Here is an 18,299-nt window from a genome sequence, read left to right as displayed (position 1 = left end):
ACTTTTCAGAGCATCCCACAGCAGACGCGGACTTCTTGAAGGGCAGCCAGGAAACTTGGCGACCAATTTTACACACAGTCTAACAAGCTGAGTTTGTGCACCATTGCTTATTGACGGAGGAGAGCTACCCTGTTTTTCTTAAAATAGGAACCATTTGTGCTCATCTGAGATGCAGATTGTCATCTCCTCTGCACTGCCAACAGTGCAGCCCTCCTTCAACACCAGCGCCTGATGACTTAGTCAGCGTTTTGTGCTCCGGTATCTGGGAGTGGGACTTGATCTTAAGAAGCTGGAAGGATATTATTAAGCTGGAGAGGGTTCAGAAGAGACCAGTGCTGAGGGAGGGCTGCACTGTTGGCACTGCCGTCTTTCAGAGGAGATATCATTCTGAGGCCCCGTTTGCCCCTCAGATGAGCACAATGTGCCTCTATTTTAAGGGAGGAGACTATAATTGGACACAGTGCTCCAGAAGAGGCCTCACCAACACTCTGTATAACCACAGCATGATGTCCCAGCACCTATACTCAAACGTCTGAGCAATGAGGGCAAACGCGCTAAACAACTTCTTAACGTCCCCCCCCCGTCTATATGTGATGCAAACTTCAAAAAGTTATATACAGAACCCTAGGTTCCCTCTGTTCTACAATACTGCCCAAGGCCCTTTCATTAACTGTATAAGTCCTGCCCCAGTTTGTTGTACCAAAATGCAATACCTCACATTTATCCAGATTGAACTCCACCTGCCATTTTTCAGCCCATTTGATCAACGTCCCTTTGTAATCTTAGAAAACCTTCTTCACTGTCTGCAATGCCACTAATTTTGATGTCGTCCGCAAACTTACTAACCATTCCTTCTATATCCTCATCCATTTATCTCAGCTTCATCTACACATCTAGACTCCATATCTCTTAATATACTTACCCAACAAAAGTCTATCAATCTTGACATTTTCGATTGATCCCCACCATCTGTTGTGGGGGTGGGATGGGGAACGTGCCTTCATGGGGCAGTGGTAGTGTCCCTACCTCTGAGGCAGAAGATCCAAGTTCAAGTCCTTCTTGGCTCAGAGGTGTGTCACAGTAGGGTGGTACAAACTGATGGCCTTTTGTGGACAAGTCTTGTCAATTTCAACCACCCCTTTGACTGAAAACAGTACTTCCTGATCTCAACCTTAAATGGCCCATTTCTGATTTCCAAGTGCATTATTTTAGTCCTTCAGTAAGATCCCATGGCTGACCTGGTGGTGACCTCAGCTCCATGTGAATCTTACACTTTCGCTGAATTTGATTTATCTCTGGCTTGTGACAATGCTGTAGCTTTAAGAGGTTACTTCATCCAGGTTTCTTTTAAGAGAGAGATCGAACAAGAGGTACTGAGCTGGCTAGATAATCCCAGTAGAATAAGGCCACTAGAGGGTTTTGATTAACAATCTGAATGGGTGTGGCCAGCTCCAACAAATCTAGATTTCTGGGTTTCAGTTTTATCAGTACCATAAGAAGCTATTGTGGTCTCTATAGAGTTGGAAGCTTCAGTGAATGTCTCTTGGCTGCTACTCTCTCTGAATCTACTCATATTTTTCCTCTTGGTTTGGAGAACTGAATATGAGAATCTGTATCTGAATTTTCCCTTTATTGTCAAGGGTGTATTTGTATGTTGGCATACTGGAACAGTTAATTAGTAATATCTAATATTCTGTTAAGTTTTCCAATACAGTCGTTATTCTAAACTCCTCTTTCTTAGGCTGTACTTTTTATTTGTAAATATATATATTAGCAAATTTTTTTTAATTTTACAAATATATAAAATTATTGAAAAATACAATCAATAACAAATATCAGTATAATAAAAAGAAAAACACAAATTGCAATACTACTGTCTCCTAACTATTAACTTACCCTACAAATACAAAACAAACCCTAACACTGTGCAAAGCAACACCAAATAACAGCAAAAAAAACCAAAAAACAACAAAAAATGCAGTACAGCTATGCTCGGCACTTTGGTTGTACTTTAACTACAGCATTTAAATAAATTATGTTTTGCTTAACGTCGAGTAGTTTGACCAGTTGCAGCACATTTGGAACGTGGCGCTTTTCATCATTTACGGAACAAACTTGGTTATCCGAACATCTATTATCCGAATTTTGGGTTCTCAGAACAAGATCTCAAGGTCCCGTAAAAACGATATCTGAACAATCAGTTTTCTGAACAAAATACTTCCCGCCCATCTCGTTCTGATAATCAAGGTTGTTCTGTATATAAATGATTTAGATGTGAACGTTGGAGGTATAGTTAGTAAGTTTACGGATGACACCAAAATTGGAAGTGTAGTGGACAGTGAAGACGGTTACATCAGACTTTGATGAGATGAGCCAATGGGCCGAGGAGCTGCATTTTGGAAAGGCAAATCAGGGCAGGACTTATATACTTAATGGTAAGGTCCTGGGGAGTTTAAAGTCTGGTTGAAGATTTGTAGCTCGGGTGTCCGTTGTTGTGGTTCTGTTTGCCGAGCTGGAAGTTTTTGCTGCAAACGTTTCGTTCCCTGGCTAGGGAACATCATCAGTGCTATTGGAGCCTCCTGTGAAGCGCTGCTTTGATGTTTCTTCCGGTATTTATAGTGGTATTTATACTCCTGGGGAGTATTACTGAACAGAGACCTTGAGGTGCAGGTTGAAAGTGGACTCGCAGGGAGATAGGATAGTGAAGGCGGCATTTGGTATGCTTTCCTTTATTGGTCAGCGCCTTGAGTACTGGAGTTGGGAGGTCATGTTGCGGCTGTACAGAATATTGGTCAGGTCACTTTTGGAATACTGTGTTCAATTCTGGTCTCCCTGCTATAGGAAGGATGTTGTGAAACTTGAAAGGGTTCAGAAAAGATTTACAACCATGTTGCCAAAGTTGGAGGGTTTGAGTTGGAGAGAGGCTGAATAGGCTGAATTTTCCCTGGTGTGTTGGAGGTTGAGGGATGAACTTATAGAGGATTATAAAATCATGGGGAGCATGGATAGGATGAATAGCCAAGCTGTTTTCCCCGGGGAGGAGAATCCAAAACTAGAGGGTATAGGTTTACATAGAGAGGGCAAAATTTAAAAGGGACTTAAGGGGCAACTTTTTCACGCAAATGTTCCACGCGTGTGTGGAACAAGCTGCCAGAGAAAGTGATAGAGGCTGGTACAATTACAACATTTAAAAGGCATCTGGATGGGTACTTGAATAGGAAGGGTCAAATGCTGACAAATGGGACTAGATTAATTTAGGATATCTGGCCGGCATGGAATAGTTGGACTGAAGGATCTGTTTCTGTGTTGCACATCTCTATGACTTCACATTTGCCTTCAAAACTAAGAAAAAGGTAGATTCTAGGCTACCTTCTCAGAATACTCTGAGAGGATACCGTCTGGTCCATAACAGGCACAGTCCCCTACGCTTTTGAAAAGCCTCTTTAAAGATTTGCCTATTTCCTGTGCTGACGGATATTCGCTCAGGCCCATGTTTTCCAGATTGATGTTCTGTGAGCCTTGCCTCTCCAGGTTCAGAGAAACTACAGTCTGTGCGCTCTTTAATAATCTGTCCACTCATTCCCGATTTTCTCTCCTTTCAGCTGAATTTCAGTCTCTCTGTCCGGACGGGGAGGGATTCCTGGTGACCGACGACAATCTGTTTGGAGTGGGGCTTCCATCATACAGAGGTGAGTACGGTCAGCCTCCACTTTGATTCCCTGTAGAGGCTGCCTCAGGCACAGGAAGCCATTCACCTCCTTATGCCTGTTCTGCCATTCACTTCCACCACACTTATCTTAACTCTACTTTTCAACCTTCTTCCAACAGTTTCAATCTGTTGTGGTTCTGTTCGCCGAGCTGGGAGTTTTTGTTGCAAACGTTTCGTCCCCTCTCTAGGTGACATCCTCAGTGCTTGGGAGCCTTCTGTGAAGCGCTTCTGTGCTGTTTCCTCTGACATTTATAGTGGTTTGTCTCTGCCGCTTCCGGTTGTCAATTGCTGTCCGCTGCAGCGGTCGGTACATTGGGTCCAGGTCGATGTGTTTGTTGATAGAATCTGTGGATGAGTGCCATGCCTCTAGGAATTCCCTGGCTGTTCTCTGTTTGGCTTGCCCTATAATAGTAGAGTTGTCCCAGTCGAATTCATGTTGTTTTCATCTGAGTGTGTGGCTACTAAGGATAGCTGGTCGTGTCGTTTCATGGCTAGTTGGTGTTCATGGATGCGGTTGTTAGCTGTCTTCCTGTTTGTCCTATGTATGTTTCGTGCAGTCCTTGCATAGGATTTTGTACACTACATTGGTTTTGCTCATGTTGGGTATCGGGTCCTTTGTCCTGGTGAGTTGTTGTCTGAGCGTGGCTGTTGGTTTGTGTGCTGTTATGAGTCCTAGTGGTCGCAGTAGTCTGGCTGTCAGTTTGGAAATGCTCCTGATGTATGGTAGTGTGGCCAGTCCTTTGGGTTGCGGCATGTCCTCGTTCCGTTGTCTTTCTCTTTGGCATCTGTTGATGAAATTGCTCGGATATCCGTTTTTGGTGAATACTTAATCTCTAATAGTGTGGCGCGTTGGTCAATTTCTTCATGGGGCTGTTGTGCCGCAGTATCTCAGGTCCAAGAGTGCCTGGATTCAAGTCTCACTTTAACAGGCTGGAATATTCATTTAACCCCCCGGCCTGAACAGCTCTGTTTGGGCGAAGAGAGTTCTAGCTTTTTGACAATTTTGTGAATTCCATCCAGAACTGCCTGCATCCTATCCCATGCCAAATCCTGTTCACCCGTCCCTGACCCCGCCAGGCTCACTGAGCTACATTGGTTCCTGGCCCCATAAACTCTCCGTTTTAAAAATTCTCCTTCTTGGTTTCAACTCCCTCTCTAATCTCCCTTTCCCCTCCCACTCCCTATCTCAGTAACCTCTTTCCTCCCACATCCCTGAGCCCCCTCCAATTCAGGCCTCCTGTACATTTCCCGATTTTATCCAATCCCTGCAGTGTGGAAGTAGGCCATTCAGCCCATCGAGACCACACCTGCCCTCCAGAGGAGTATCCTACGCAAACTGACACCTTCCCACGCTATCCCTGTAACCCTGCATTTCCCATGGACAATCCATCTCTCTTGCACATCCCTGGACACTCTGGATCAACTTCCCGTGGCCAATCCACCCAAACCTGCGCGTCTTTGGACTGTGGGAGGAAACTAGAGCACTAGGGGGAAACCCATACAGATATAGGGAGAATGTGCAAACTCCACACACAGTCACCTGAGACTGGAATCGAACCCAGATCCATGGCACCATGAGGCAGCAGTGCTAACTACTGAGCCACCATTTCTGGTGTTGTACCATTCCAGTCACACCTTTGGCCACCAAGACTCTGCAGAATTCTCTCCCCAAACCTCTCCTTTGCTCCTTGAAGACATCTCCTCAAAGCTTCTATGGCCAAACGTTCAGTCATGGGTGGGGCTCTGTCCATTCTGTCCAGCTTTCGCTCCTATGAAGGACAAGGTGCTATTTAAGTGTGATTTGTTGTTGTGCTATACTCGTATCTTTCTGTCTGTCCGTAGCTTTTGCCTTTTCACCCTTACCTTTCTTGGGTTTGAAGTGGAAAACACTGTGATTTCCCACACTGAAGTACACCTACCATGAACTTAGCCCTACACACATTGTCTTCTTAAATTTCAGCAAACTTAGAGACTGGGCTTCCTATCTTCCTTCAACCATAGCATGTTGAATATGTACATGAATCTACAAATTAAGTGTTAAGCCATTCTGCCTCTTGAGCACACTCTGCCATTTTGTAAGATCAGAGCCAATCTCGACTGAAGAGGATCTGAACTGCATGTTAATCTGGTTTGCTAGTTGAATTGATCTAAGTGTTTTTGGCCCTGTCCTTCCTGCAATCCCACACTGATTCCATACTGCGCCCACTTCCTGGGCATTATCCACCTCTTCTCGGGCATGCTTCTGATGTGGGTAGGCTGCTTGATTGTAGTAAAAAGTGAGGTCTGCAGATGCTGGAGATCAGAGCTGAAAATGTGTTGCTGGTTAAAGCGCAGCAGGTCAGGCAGCATCCAAGGAACAGGAAATTCGACGTTTCGGGCATAAGCCCTTCATCAGGATTCCTGATGAAGGGCTTATGCCCGAAACGTCGAATTTCCTGTTCCTTGGATGCTGCCTGACCTGCTGCGCTTTAACCAGCAACACATTTTCAGGCTGCTTGATTGCAAAGGATTTTACATCCAGTTCCAGTCCTCACTTGACATTCATGAATACCCATTGGACGAGTAAGGCCACATTTGGAGGACTGCATGCAGTTCTGGACACCCTACTACAGAAAGTATTAAACTAGAAAAAAGTGCAGACAAGATTAACTAGAATGCCACCTGGAATGGAGGGTTTGAGTTATAAGGAGAAGTTGGGACTTTTTCCCCGGAGCGTAGGAAACTGAGGGGGCAACCTTGTAGGGATCATGAGAGGCATAGATTTTCAGGCAAAGGGTGGTACCTGGATGGAATGAACTGCCAGCAGACGTATTGGAGGCAGGTACAACACGCCATCTGGATGGCTACATGAATAGGAAGGGTTTAGAGGGATATGGACCAAACGCTGGCAAATGGGGCTACATTAACTTAGGATATCTAGTTGGAATGCACGAGTTGGGCCAAAGAGTCTGTTTCCATGCTGTACAACTCTGACTTTATAAGGTAGATAGCCCAACATCTTTTCCCCAAGGTCTAAAACTAGAGGGCATGGGTTTAAGGTGAGAAGGGAGAGATACAAAAGGGTCCAAAGGAACAATTTCTTTCACACAGAGGGTGTTGAGTGTCTGGAACAGGCTGGTAGTGGAGGTGAGTACAAGTTTTCATTTAAAAAAAATTTCAACAGGTACATGGATGGGATGGGTATGAAGAGATATGGACCAAACACAGGCAAATGGGACTAGGTTAATTGTGAAAACTGGGCGGCATGAACAAGTTGGGCTGAAGGGCCTGTTTCCATGCTGTAATCTTCTATGACTCTACATAGGAGCAAAAGTAGGCCATTCAGCCCCTCAGGTCTGCACTGCCATTCAATGAGATCATGGTGATCCAATTATTTTCAACTCCACTTTCCTGCCTTTTCCCCATAACCCAGTTCTCAGCTTAATCATCCCAGACTTGATAGCTCTCCGTGGTTAGGAATTTCAAAGATTTACTACCCTCTGACAGAAGAAATTCCTCCTCATTTCTGCCTAATATGGGTCACCCTTATTCTGAGACTATGCCCTCCGACTCTCATCCTGTCCCCATGTACCCTGTCAAGCCCCCTAAAAAATCTTGTACATTCCAGTAACACCTTGCATTCCTCTAAACTCCAATGAGTACAGCCCAAACCCTCCTCACTAAGCCTAGTGACCCTCCTGTGGACTGCCCTCCAATGTCAACATATAAGGGATGAGAATTGCTCACAGTCCTTTCTCATAGGGATCAGTATGTAGGGAGGGGGAGGCAGGGTTTTCAACTTGCTTCTTTACCTGGGATTGCTAAACTGGGACCGAAGGTGAAGTTCTGTGTCAGCCCCCTGCTGTTCTGACCCTGTGGCCTATCACTCTTGGTGTATGCTTGCCCTCAGGAACTGTCCCAGAGACACACAACACAACTACAAAAAAACAAAATAGAAGTACGGCACAGGAACAGGCCCGTCAGCTCTCCAAGCCTGTGTGGATCATCATGCCCTAACTAAACTAAAAAACACGGTGGCTCAGTGGTTAGCATTGCTGCCTCACAGCACTAGGGACCCTGGTTCAATGGGGAGTTTGCACATTCTCCCCGTGTCTGTGTGGGTTTCATCCCACAATCCAATGATGTGCAGGTTAGGTGAATTGGCTATGGTAAATTGCCCATAGTGTTCAGGGATGTGTAGGTTTGATACATTAGTCAGGGATAAATGTTGAGTGGTAAGGGGTGGGTTACTCTTCAGAGGGTTGGTGTGGACTTATTGGGCCAAATGGCCTGTTTCCATACTATAGGGATTCTATTCTATTTTAGCCTTCTGCCCCTATCTGGTGTGTCTGTTTGCATTTCCTCCCTATTCATGTAACCATCCAAATGCCTCTTCATTGTTGCCAATGTGCCTACTTGCCCCACCTCTACTGACAGTGTGTTCCAGGCTCCTACCACTTTCTCTGTGAAAAACTTCCCTTACTCATCTCGCATAAGCTTTCCCCTTCTCACCTTGAACCTGTGCCCCCTTGTAATTAAAACATCTACCCTGGGGAAAAGCCTCTGACCATCCACCCCAAACACACCTCTCATAATTTTGTAGACTTCTATCAGGTCTCCTGTCAGGCGCCATCTTTCCAGTGAAAACAAATCTAGTCTTTTTAACCTTTCAGCCCATTGAGTCTGCACTGACTTCTCTACGCCAATCCCATTTTCCACACTTCAACATTATGACACCTCGAGTACTCTATCGGGACGGGCTTAAGAGAGCAAGAGCTTAATCATGTTCCAATTGCTTCCAACTCCAGACATTGACGAGTGCACGCTGTTCGGCCAGGAGATCTGCAAGGAAGGATTCTGCATGAATACCCAGCCTGGCTTCGAGTGCTACTGCAAGCAAGGCTTCTACTACGATGGGGCCCTGTTTCAGTGTTTGGGTGAGGAAGAATTCTGAAATCCCACAGTAATCACTTCTTGCCATGGCACCCTGTTTTCATTAACTGTTTTTAAATTCACTAACGGAATGTTGGCATCACTGGATAGGCAAATTTATTGCCCAGCCCTAACTGTCCATCAAGGGTCACATGTAGGCCTGACCAGGTAAAGACAGTGGAATTCCTTTCTTCTTTCCCCCAACAATTGGCACCAGTTGCATGGTCATCACGAGACACTTAATTCCCGATCTATTATTGAATTCAAATTCCACCATTTTCCAGAGTTAGGTTCGAAAGTGACCCAGAACAATACATGGGTTACTGGATTAAACCATTAGTCCATCATCGTGTAAACAAATGGGAGTGGGAAGACCCTGTACGGGTTAGACAATAGGGTGTAGCACAGACAGTATTCCCAAATATGTGTGCTCTTTTCGAAGGAAGCAGGGGTTTCTTTACATTGTCTCATCCTTAGGACATTAGTCAAATAGACCACTGAGCACTTTACATCTGAATGAGAGAGAGATCCAGGAATTCGGTCTTAATGAATGAATTTATTTTCCAAAACATCTCGAAAACGTCAACTGAATGCAATTAACCAATTAACATGTCCAGAGTAAATGACTAGTCGTGTGGTTTCCATTTCTGGCCTGGTTCTGGTTGAAGAAGCAAGGCACTAAACTACCCACTCAGCGAGAGAGTCATGCCTAGACTGTTGGATTGGAATTGTTTCTTGCCTGTCTGAACGGCTTTTGTGTGCCCCCTCAGATGTGGATGAGTGCCAAGATGTTCAGAGCTGCCCCAACGGAAGATGCATCAACACCAAGGGGTCCTTCACCTGCCACTGCCCTCCACCAATGACCTTTGACAAGGTGAAGAGGCGTTGTGTGCAGCCTGTGGTCCTTATTGGTAGGTACTGACTGAAGCCACCCAACAGTAGGGTTGCCAACTCGGGGTCTGATGTCTTCCTAGAGCTTTCATTAGATGACCCCCAACTCTTATTTTGACCTTTGCTCATACAGAGGACATAACTTTTTTTTTTCTTTTTTGTGAGACATGAGCATTGCTGGCTGGGCTAGCATGTATCACCCATCCCTAGTCACTCTTGAGCAGGTATCGGTGAGCTGCCTTCTTGAACTGCTGCATCGCATGTGTTGTAGGTAGACCTCCAAAATTGCACGGGCGTTTCCTATGCCTTGGCATTGGCAGGTGGTCCGTCTGTTTTTTCTTTTCCAGGCTACGTGGTGATTGTTACAACAGAGTGTCTTCCCCTCAGGCTATTTCAGAGGGCAGTTAAAAGTCAACCATATTGCTTTGGGTCAGGAGTCACATGTAGGCCAGACCAGACGAAGGATAACATTTTTCTTTCCAAAGAGGACATGAATCGTAGAATCATGCCATTTGGCCCACCAAGTCTGCACTGACCGTCCCTCTCCCCAAAACTCTGCATTTCCCATGTCTAATCCACATGTCCAGGCTATGGGCAATTTAGCACAGCCAATCCACCCTAACCTGTACATGCCTGGGCACTATAGAGCAATTTAGTACGGCCAACCCATCTGCACACCTTTGAACTAAGGGAGGAAACCCCACACAGACACAAGGAGGATGTGCAAATTCCACACAGTCACCCAAGGTTGGAATCAAACCTGGGTCCCAGCTGCTGTGATGCAGCAGTGCTAACTACTGAGCCACCGTGCTTCAGATAGGTTTTTCTGTGACAATTCGTAATGATTTCAAGCTCCGTTTCAGACTCTTAATTCCAGATTGGTATTGAATTCAAATTCCACCATCTGCCATGGTGGGATTTGAAGTCCAGTTCTCCCAGAACATTAGTCAGGTGTCCCGATTAATATTCTAGAAATAATGCTGCTAAGTTATCACAATCCACTTTACAGGTTGTAGCTGAATTGGAGTAGTTAGGGGGCAAAGAGATCACATTTGTCAACTCTAGTTAAAGTTAAAAATTACACAACACCAGGTTATACTCCAACAGGTTTATTTGAAAGTACAAGCTTTCGGAGTCTGCTGCTTTGTCATGTCATTAGCTGACAAAGGAGCAGCGCTCCTAAAGTTTGTACATTCACATAAACCTGTTGGACTATAACCTGGTGTTGTGTGATTTTTTACTTTGTCCACCCCCCGTGCAACACTGACACCTCCATATCAACTCTAGATAAAACATCCCGTTGCCAATTATCCCAATCCCACACTCATCCAATGTATAATTACCAAATGTTCTTTCAATGAGGAAAACAAGAAAATAATTGTACAATTGAATGATTTTTGACTGTCAAATCATTAATTCCTTTTCTGCAACAGCATCTTACCTCCATCCCTCCCATAATCAATATTTCTCAGGAACCACATGCTTATTCTCCTGTGTTTGCATTCTAGGTGTCAGCTGGGAGGGAAAGGAGGGCCCTCATGCAGTAAAGACAGAATGGGGGAGTGGTGGTGGGGGGAGGGGGTGGGGGGGTGGGGAGAGAAAGAGTTTGAATAGAGAAACATTAACAGGTCTCTCTTCTTCCTTTTTGCTTCATCGCCTCGCGCGCTTATAGACAGGGCAGACACGGACCGCGACCTCTGCTGGAAGCATGTCAGCAAGGATTACAAATGTAGTCAACCTCTGTACCAGACCACTTTCTCGGAGTGTTGCTGCCAGCACGGGCAGGCCTGGGGCATGGACTGTCGCATGTGCCCCATGAGAATGTCAGGTGAGAAGGGGGCACACCGCATTTCCTGTTGATGGGAGCAGACTCTCACCTAGACCTCGCTCAAGGGTCAGTTTCAGGAATGATGGGAAGGGTTCTGTGTCTGAGATACCTCCTAGATCAACATGCACACTGTGATAAAACAGTCAAAACAGCATCCTGGGTCTGCAAACCCCCACCGCCACCCAGATAGCGACGGGACTGGCCTCTCCCTCTGCCCATCCCTCACCCCGACAGCGACGGGACTGGCCTCTCCCTCTGCCCATCCCTCGCCCCGACAGCGACGGAACTGGCCTCTCCCTCTGCCCATCCCTCGCCCCGACAGCGACGGGACTGGCCTCTCCCTCTGCCCATCCCTCGCCCCGACAGCGACTGGACTGGCCTCTCCCTCTGCCCATCCCTCACCTAGACTGCGATGGAACTGGACTTTTCCTCTGCCCATCTGTCACACCAACATTGATGGGAGTGGACTTTTCCTGTGTCAATCCCTCGCACAGATAGTGATGAGACTGGCCTTTTCCTCTGCAAAATCCCTCACAGTGTTAGGACCAGGCTCTTCCTTTTCAAATCTCCTCCTAAGGCAATGATTGGATGAGGCTCTCTGACAGTACATCCTCTACATGCAGTGATGGAATGCAGGTCTCTGCCAGTGCTTCATTCACTCAACAATGAGACAGGGGGTTTGTATCTGTTCTCCCCTATCCACACTTGCACACAGTTATGGGATGGGCCACCGTATGGGATTCTTCACGCCACCCTTATCAGATAGATATCTAACAGGGGGATCGGCTTTCCCGCACACCATGATGCGGAGGAGCGATGTTGGACCAGGGTAGACAAAGTTTAAAAATCACGCAACACCAGGTTATATAGTCCAACAGGTTTATTTGGAAGCACTAGCTTTCAGAGCCCTGCTCCTTCATCAGGTGGTTGTGGAGCATAAGACCATAAGACGCAGAATTTATCGCAAAAGATTACAATGTCATGCAACTGAAATGATACATTGAAAGTCTTACATTTTTTGGAATGAGTTGCAGGTTTCAGTTCATTAATATGTAAATCCCAGAACTTCTTTTAAGTCACCTTCTCAAGATAGTGGGCGGCACGGTGGCACAGTGGTTAGCACTGCTGCCTCACAGCGCCTGAGACCCGGGTTCAATTCCTGACTCAGGCGACTGACTGTGTGGAGTTTGCACGTTCTCCCCGTGTCAGCGTGGGTTTCCTCCGGGTGCTCCGGTTTCCTCCCACAGTCCAAAAATGTGCGGGTCAGGTGAATTGGCCATGCTAAATTGTCCATAATGTTAGGTAAGGGGTAAATGTAGGGGTATGGGTGGGTTTCCCTTCGGCGGGTCGGTGTGGACTTGTTGGGCCAAAGGGCCTGTTTCCACACTGTAAATCTAATCTAATCTAATAACTTCAGGTTTTATCACAAAAGATGACACCTCCCCTCAAACAATGCATTAAAACTGTGAGGTCAGAGTCTGTCTGTATCCCAATCTTAAGTCAGTCTAGTTCTATTTTCAAAGTGGAATTTACAAAATATTTCATGGATTGACTGCCTGCAGATTGTGCATTTTTGAGCAAAATAGAATGTATCTGCAAATATAATTCTGCCAATGCTAATTCATCCGGGAGAGAGTGTGACTGAATGTGTGTGTGCGCATATGAGTGCACTTGAGACAGTGTGTGTTTGCGTGTGTGAAAGCTTTGTAAAGTGTGCGTGGGTGTGAGTTATGTGTCTGAGAGAGTGCATTTGTATGAGAGAGGGTCTGCATGAGTACGTTAGTGTGTGTGTGTGTGCACAAAAGAGTGTATCGTGTAGTGGGGTCACCTGTGGTATGACATAAACCTAAGGTTCCAGTTGAGGCTATCCTCATGGGTACCAAACTTGACTATCAGCCTTTGCTCGGCCAGTTTGCGTTGTTGCTAAGCGGAGGCTGGTAGCTACGTTTGGTATCCACGATGGCCTCAACCTTTTGCTCATGTCACACTACAAGTGACCCCACTACACTATACATGCTGTCTCACACACACGCTCTTATATACTCACACACTTACGCAGATCCTCTCATACACACACACACACACAACTACCCTCCCCCCAACACATACATAACCACCCACCCTCTCACAGGCTTATACTCCATCTCACACACACAGACACACTTTACCAAGCTTTCACAAATGCAAACACACTCTCTTTCATGCACGTGCAAACACAAGTCTATGGGGTGGATTTGTATTTGCAGAATTATATTTGCAGATACATTTGATTTTGCTCAAAAAATGCACACTTTCAGGCAGTCAATACATGAAATATTTTGTAAATTCCACTTTGGAAGTAGAACCAGTCTGACTCAAGACTGGGATATAGACACTCTAACCTCACACCTTTAATGCATTTTTGAGCTGAGACGCCATCTTTTGTGATAAAACCTGAAGTTATCTTGAGAAGGTGACTTAAAAGAAGTTCTGGGATTTACATATTAATGATCTGAAACCTGCAACTCATTCCAAAAAATGAAAGACTTTCAATGTATCATTTCAGTTGCATGACATTGTAATCCTTTGCGATAAATTCTGTGTCTTATGCTCCACAAACACCTGATGAAGGAGCAGGGCTCTGAAAGCTAGTGCTTCCAAATAAACCTGTGATGACCAATCACAGACTTGGTTTTTGGGAACTGTCCCCACTACTCATTCAGGCCCTGAACTAATCAGCCACCTCCTGCCAACTACCTGAAGTCAACACACATTGGGGAAGGTTTTCAGTGGTTATTCAAGGGAGCTGTTCACTCCATTAACACCAGCTTTTGTCCTTTGCAGCCAGCTTCTCTCACCTGTGCAACATAACACGATGGGTTCCGAATGTGCGGCCAGGCCGAGGCGTGGATCCGAGACAGAATGAACAGATGGACGTTTCACAGAGTAGTGATGGTGAGTCTCTGCCCCTCTACAATCGCATTAAACAACTCGCATTTAACTAGCGCCATCAATATAGCAAAACCTCTTAAAGTGCCTCACTGGACTTGATCAAACAGAACTTGAATCCGAGCTAAGTGTAGGGATGAAAACTGCTGACCAAAAGTTTGGTCAGAGTTGGTTTTAAGAAGGATCACAGAATGAGGGGAAAGAGAAGCAGAGAGGTTTAGGGAGGGTATTCTAAAGGATGAGTACCCAGGCAATTGAAGGCATGGCCAGTAATAGTGCGGTGAAAGTTAGGAAAGCTCAAGTAGCCAGAATCAGAGTGCAGAGATCTCAGGGAGTTGAAGGCTGGAGTAAGTTATACACTAAAATTATTATAGACCTGGCTGACTATGCATTGCAATCCTTCAGTCATTCCATTTCTCCCATAATTAAATGATCCAATTTCAGTGAACCCTGCAGAGCATCCAACAAATTAGCTCTACCAGTGTACCAACACCCCATCACTCTCATGGGGTCGAAGTGATTTCAATATCTCACTGACTTCATGTGCTACTGAGCTCTTAAAAGTGGACAGGCCCGGGCTGACGTGACCAGTCCTAGGGAAGGTGCTGGGTGGTAGCGAAGCAGACTGGATGATGCTGCAGGAACTCAGTGGGTGAAAATCAATTTGTGTCCAGAACATACCAAAGTCACCCAGAGACTTAAAACAGCTTTCAGTCCTTAATTTTCCAGTGGGCTTCCGTCTGAGCGCAACTCCATTTGGATAGAATTTCACATTGGGGAACCTGAGGTACACTCAGGGACTTGAGCTACCTTGGGAAGTTCCTTTATGTCCTTTCAGTCAGCACAAAGGGGTTTCCTGTAATATTCCAATGTGTGGATATCCAAGGTCCAGATATGGCAGCAACTTTCAAAACTGGAAGCTCGTATGCCAACACGCTGATCAACGTGCAGAAACCCTCAGAGTAACTGTTAGGCTGCAAAGCTTAGACAGAACACTGCTTTCCTGAATGGCCTGTTGCTGCATGTCTTTGCCTTCACTTGCCATTGGGTCACATTTGGAGTTCCACCTCCACACTTGGCAAAGTCCCATAGTGGGGCGTTCTCTATCCAGCAGTCCTCATCCTTAGCATTAAGGATCCGGGATGGAGAGTGATGCATGCAGATAACTTCCTTCCCAAGGGAAACTTCCATTGTAACATTCAATAACACCCTCCCCAACCCCATGACTCCCAGTAACAAAAACAGAAGTTGCTGGAAAAGTTCAAAGATGCTAGTAGAACTGCTGAAGAGAAATCAAAGTTAACATTTTGGGTTGGGTGACCCTTCCTCAGAACTAACGGCAGTTCGGAAAATGTCATTTTATATGATTCCCACTGATTATCTGTGGCACTAAAGGACATTCAGCCACAGCCATGGCTGTGTGGGGCTTCTCTGATTTATTTTCCTCTACAGATAACAGTTCTGATGATGACTCCGAGGAATGTTCCTGCAGGCATGGACGATGTGTCCGGGGACGAAACAGGTGCGAATGCTATAAAGGCTTCCAGCTGGACAGCAGTGGGAAATGCAGAGGTCTGTATAACACGGATGCATAACAACACTTGTAAAAATGGTGATCGTTTCTAGTTTTATCTAAGTTTACACTGGATATAGGAGAAAGTGAGGACTGCAGATGCTGGAGATCAGAGCTGAAAATGTGTTGCTGGAAAAGCACAGCAGCTCAGGCAGCATCCAAGGAGCAGGAGGATCGACGTTTCGGGCATGAGCCCTTCCTCAGGAATCGCCGCTGCCTCTTGCTCCCATGAGGAGGTTGAACAGTTCATCCACTTTACCAACACCGTCCACTCCGACCTCAAATTTACATGGACCGTCTCACACTCCTGCCTCCCCTTCCGAGACCTCTCCATTTCCATCTCGGGCGACCGAATCAACACAGACATTTACTATAAACCGACCAACTCTGACAGCTACCTAGCCTACACCTCCTCCCACCCTGCCCCCTGTAAAAATGCCATCCCATATTCCCAATTCCTTCGTCTCCGCCGCATCTGCTCCCAGGAGGACCAGTTCCAATACCGAACAACCCAGATGGCCTCCTTCTTCAAAGACCGCAATATCCCCTCAGACGTGATCAACAATGGATTCCTGAGGAAGGGCTCATGCCCGAAATGTCAATTCTCCTGCTCCTTGGATGCTGCCTGACCTGCTGCGCTTTTCCAGCAACACATTTTCAGCTTACACTGGATATAGCATGATTTTCAGACTCAAGCATCAAGTGAAACTATTAAAATACCTGAATGCATAATACACCGCTCTATTAAACTAACCCAGCACAAGGGGTAGCAATGTGAGATAAAAAATAAAGCTCCTGCTAAATGTCAGGATTGGGAGAAGTAGGTCACTTGGCCCATTGAGGCTGATGGGTTATTCAATAAGATCATGGCTGATTTGATTTCATATTTCTGCCCACCCTTTTATCAATAATCTACGTACCTGTCTTAAAAATATTCATAGATTCTGCTTACATGCTCTTTTAAGGAGGAAAGTTTCGAAGATTCACGATCTTCAGAAAAAACAATTCTCCTCATCCATCTCTACTTTAAAATGGGGTTGGTGTGGAGAAATCATGGGAGAAATCATGGGAGAAATCAGGCAACCCACAAGGTGAAACATCCTCTCCACATCCACCTTATCAGAACCCTTCAGCATCTTGCATGCTTCAATCAAATCACCTCCTCCTCTTCTAAACTCAAGGGTACGAGCCTAGCCTGTCTAGCTTTTCCACGTAAGACAACCTACCCATTCCAGATACTAAATAAATAAAAACCGAAAGAATGGCAGATGCTGTAAATTGGAAACAAAAGCAGAAGTTGCTGGAAATACTCAGCATGTCTGGCAGCATCCGTGAAGAGAAATCAGAGTTAGCGTTTCGGGTCCAGTTCTGACGACCCTAAATGTTAACGTATTTCCCTGCACAGATGTTGCCAGACTTACTAAGCTTTTCCAGTAACTCCTGTTTTCATTCCAGATACTAGTCTTCTAAACCGCTGAATTGCTTCCAATACATTTGCATTCTTTCTTAAATAAGGAGGCCAATACTATGTCATAATACTCAAGATCAGGCCCCAGTAAAACTGAAGCATAACCTCCCTACTTTTGTACTTAATTCTCCTCCCAATAGACAATAATATTGTTAGGTTATCTATTACTCTCTGTTCCTGCAAACTTTAATCCACTAGACTAATAACTGGAATGAGCAGGTTATCTTGTGAGACAAGGTTAGACAAACTTACAACTATTTCAAGTTTAGGAGAGCAAAATTGATGTGGAAAGGGATGGTAGAATGTAGAATCAGAGGGCCACCCATTTAAAGACAGAGATAAGAATCTTTGGGACTCTCTCTTCCTCAAGATGCAGCAGAGGCAGAATCTTGGAATATTTTAAAGGCAGAGGTATACAGACACTTGGTAATCAAGAGATGAAAGGTTGGATGTTGTAGGAATGTGAAATTGAGATTAAAATCAGATTAACATTGATACTACTAAATGACCTGAAGAGGCGAGTGGCCTACTCCTGTTCCGAATGCTTATGTTTGAGTGCATCACAATAATGTTTAAAAATTGCCAACTCCAGACGAGAGTGCCCCGAAGTATGATTAGATTAACACAGCCTGGGACACCATTTCACATGGAATCCTTCAAGGCAGTAGAGGGGTCTTTCTGAGATGAATCCCCCACACCACCACGTAACTGCACCCCCACACGTCCTAGTTGTTCAAATTCTGATCAGAGTCTAATTTTCCCATCCAGCGTTTCTAATATTTTGTGGGATTTAAAACCACATTGTTCTACCCATCACTAAATCACCCCGGTAACCATTCAATCGTGTAAACAAAGCAGTTCTGGATATGGAAAATGACACTGGAATACTCCATAACTTACCAAGTCCTAGACAGTCAAAGTAAGGCTTCCTACTCCACCAATCCTACACTAACAGGGTATACAAGACCACTGGCCTTTGGTTTTAATTGAT

General features: G+C 45.3%; 1 protein-coding gene across 3 annotated transcripts in view; it reads left to right on the top strand.

Moving 5' to 3' along the window:
- Positions 1-18,299, top strand: part of ltbp3 (latent transforming growth factor beta binding protein 3) — a 189,039-nt gene that overhangs the window by 167,777 nt on the left and 2,963 nt on the right. For all 3 annotated transcript variants that reach the window (XM_060855602.1, XM_060855601.1, XM_060855603.1), the window contains exons 21-26: positions 3,603-3,689; positions 8,497-8,625; positions 9,391-9,531; positions 11,184-11,339; positions 14,163-14,273; positions 15,720-15,839. In XM_060855602.1, the coding sequence (XP_060711585.1) occupies positions 3,603-3,689; positions 8,497-8,625; positions 9,391-9,531; positions 11,184-11,339; positions 14,163-14,273; positions 15,720-15,839 (744 nt within the window). The remainder of the gene's footprint in view (positions 1-3,602; positions 3,690-8,496; positions 8,626-9,390; positions 9,532-11,183; positions 11,340-14,162; positions 14,274-15,719; positions 15,840-18,299) is intronic.

Source organism: Hemiscyllium ocellatum, chromosome 46 (assembly GCF_020745735.1).
Source record: "Hemiscyllium ocellatum isolate sHemOce1 chromosome 46, sHemOce1.pat.X.cur, whole genome shotgun sequence".
Classification (NCBI taxonomy): Eukaryota; Metazoa; Chordata; class Chondrichthyes; order Orectolobiformes; family Hemiscylliidae; genus Hemiscyllium; species Hemiscyllium ocellatum.
This window is presented reverse-complemented; position numbering and strand designations above follow the sequence as displayed.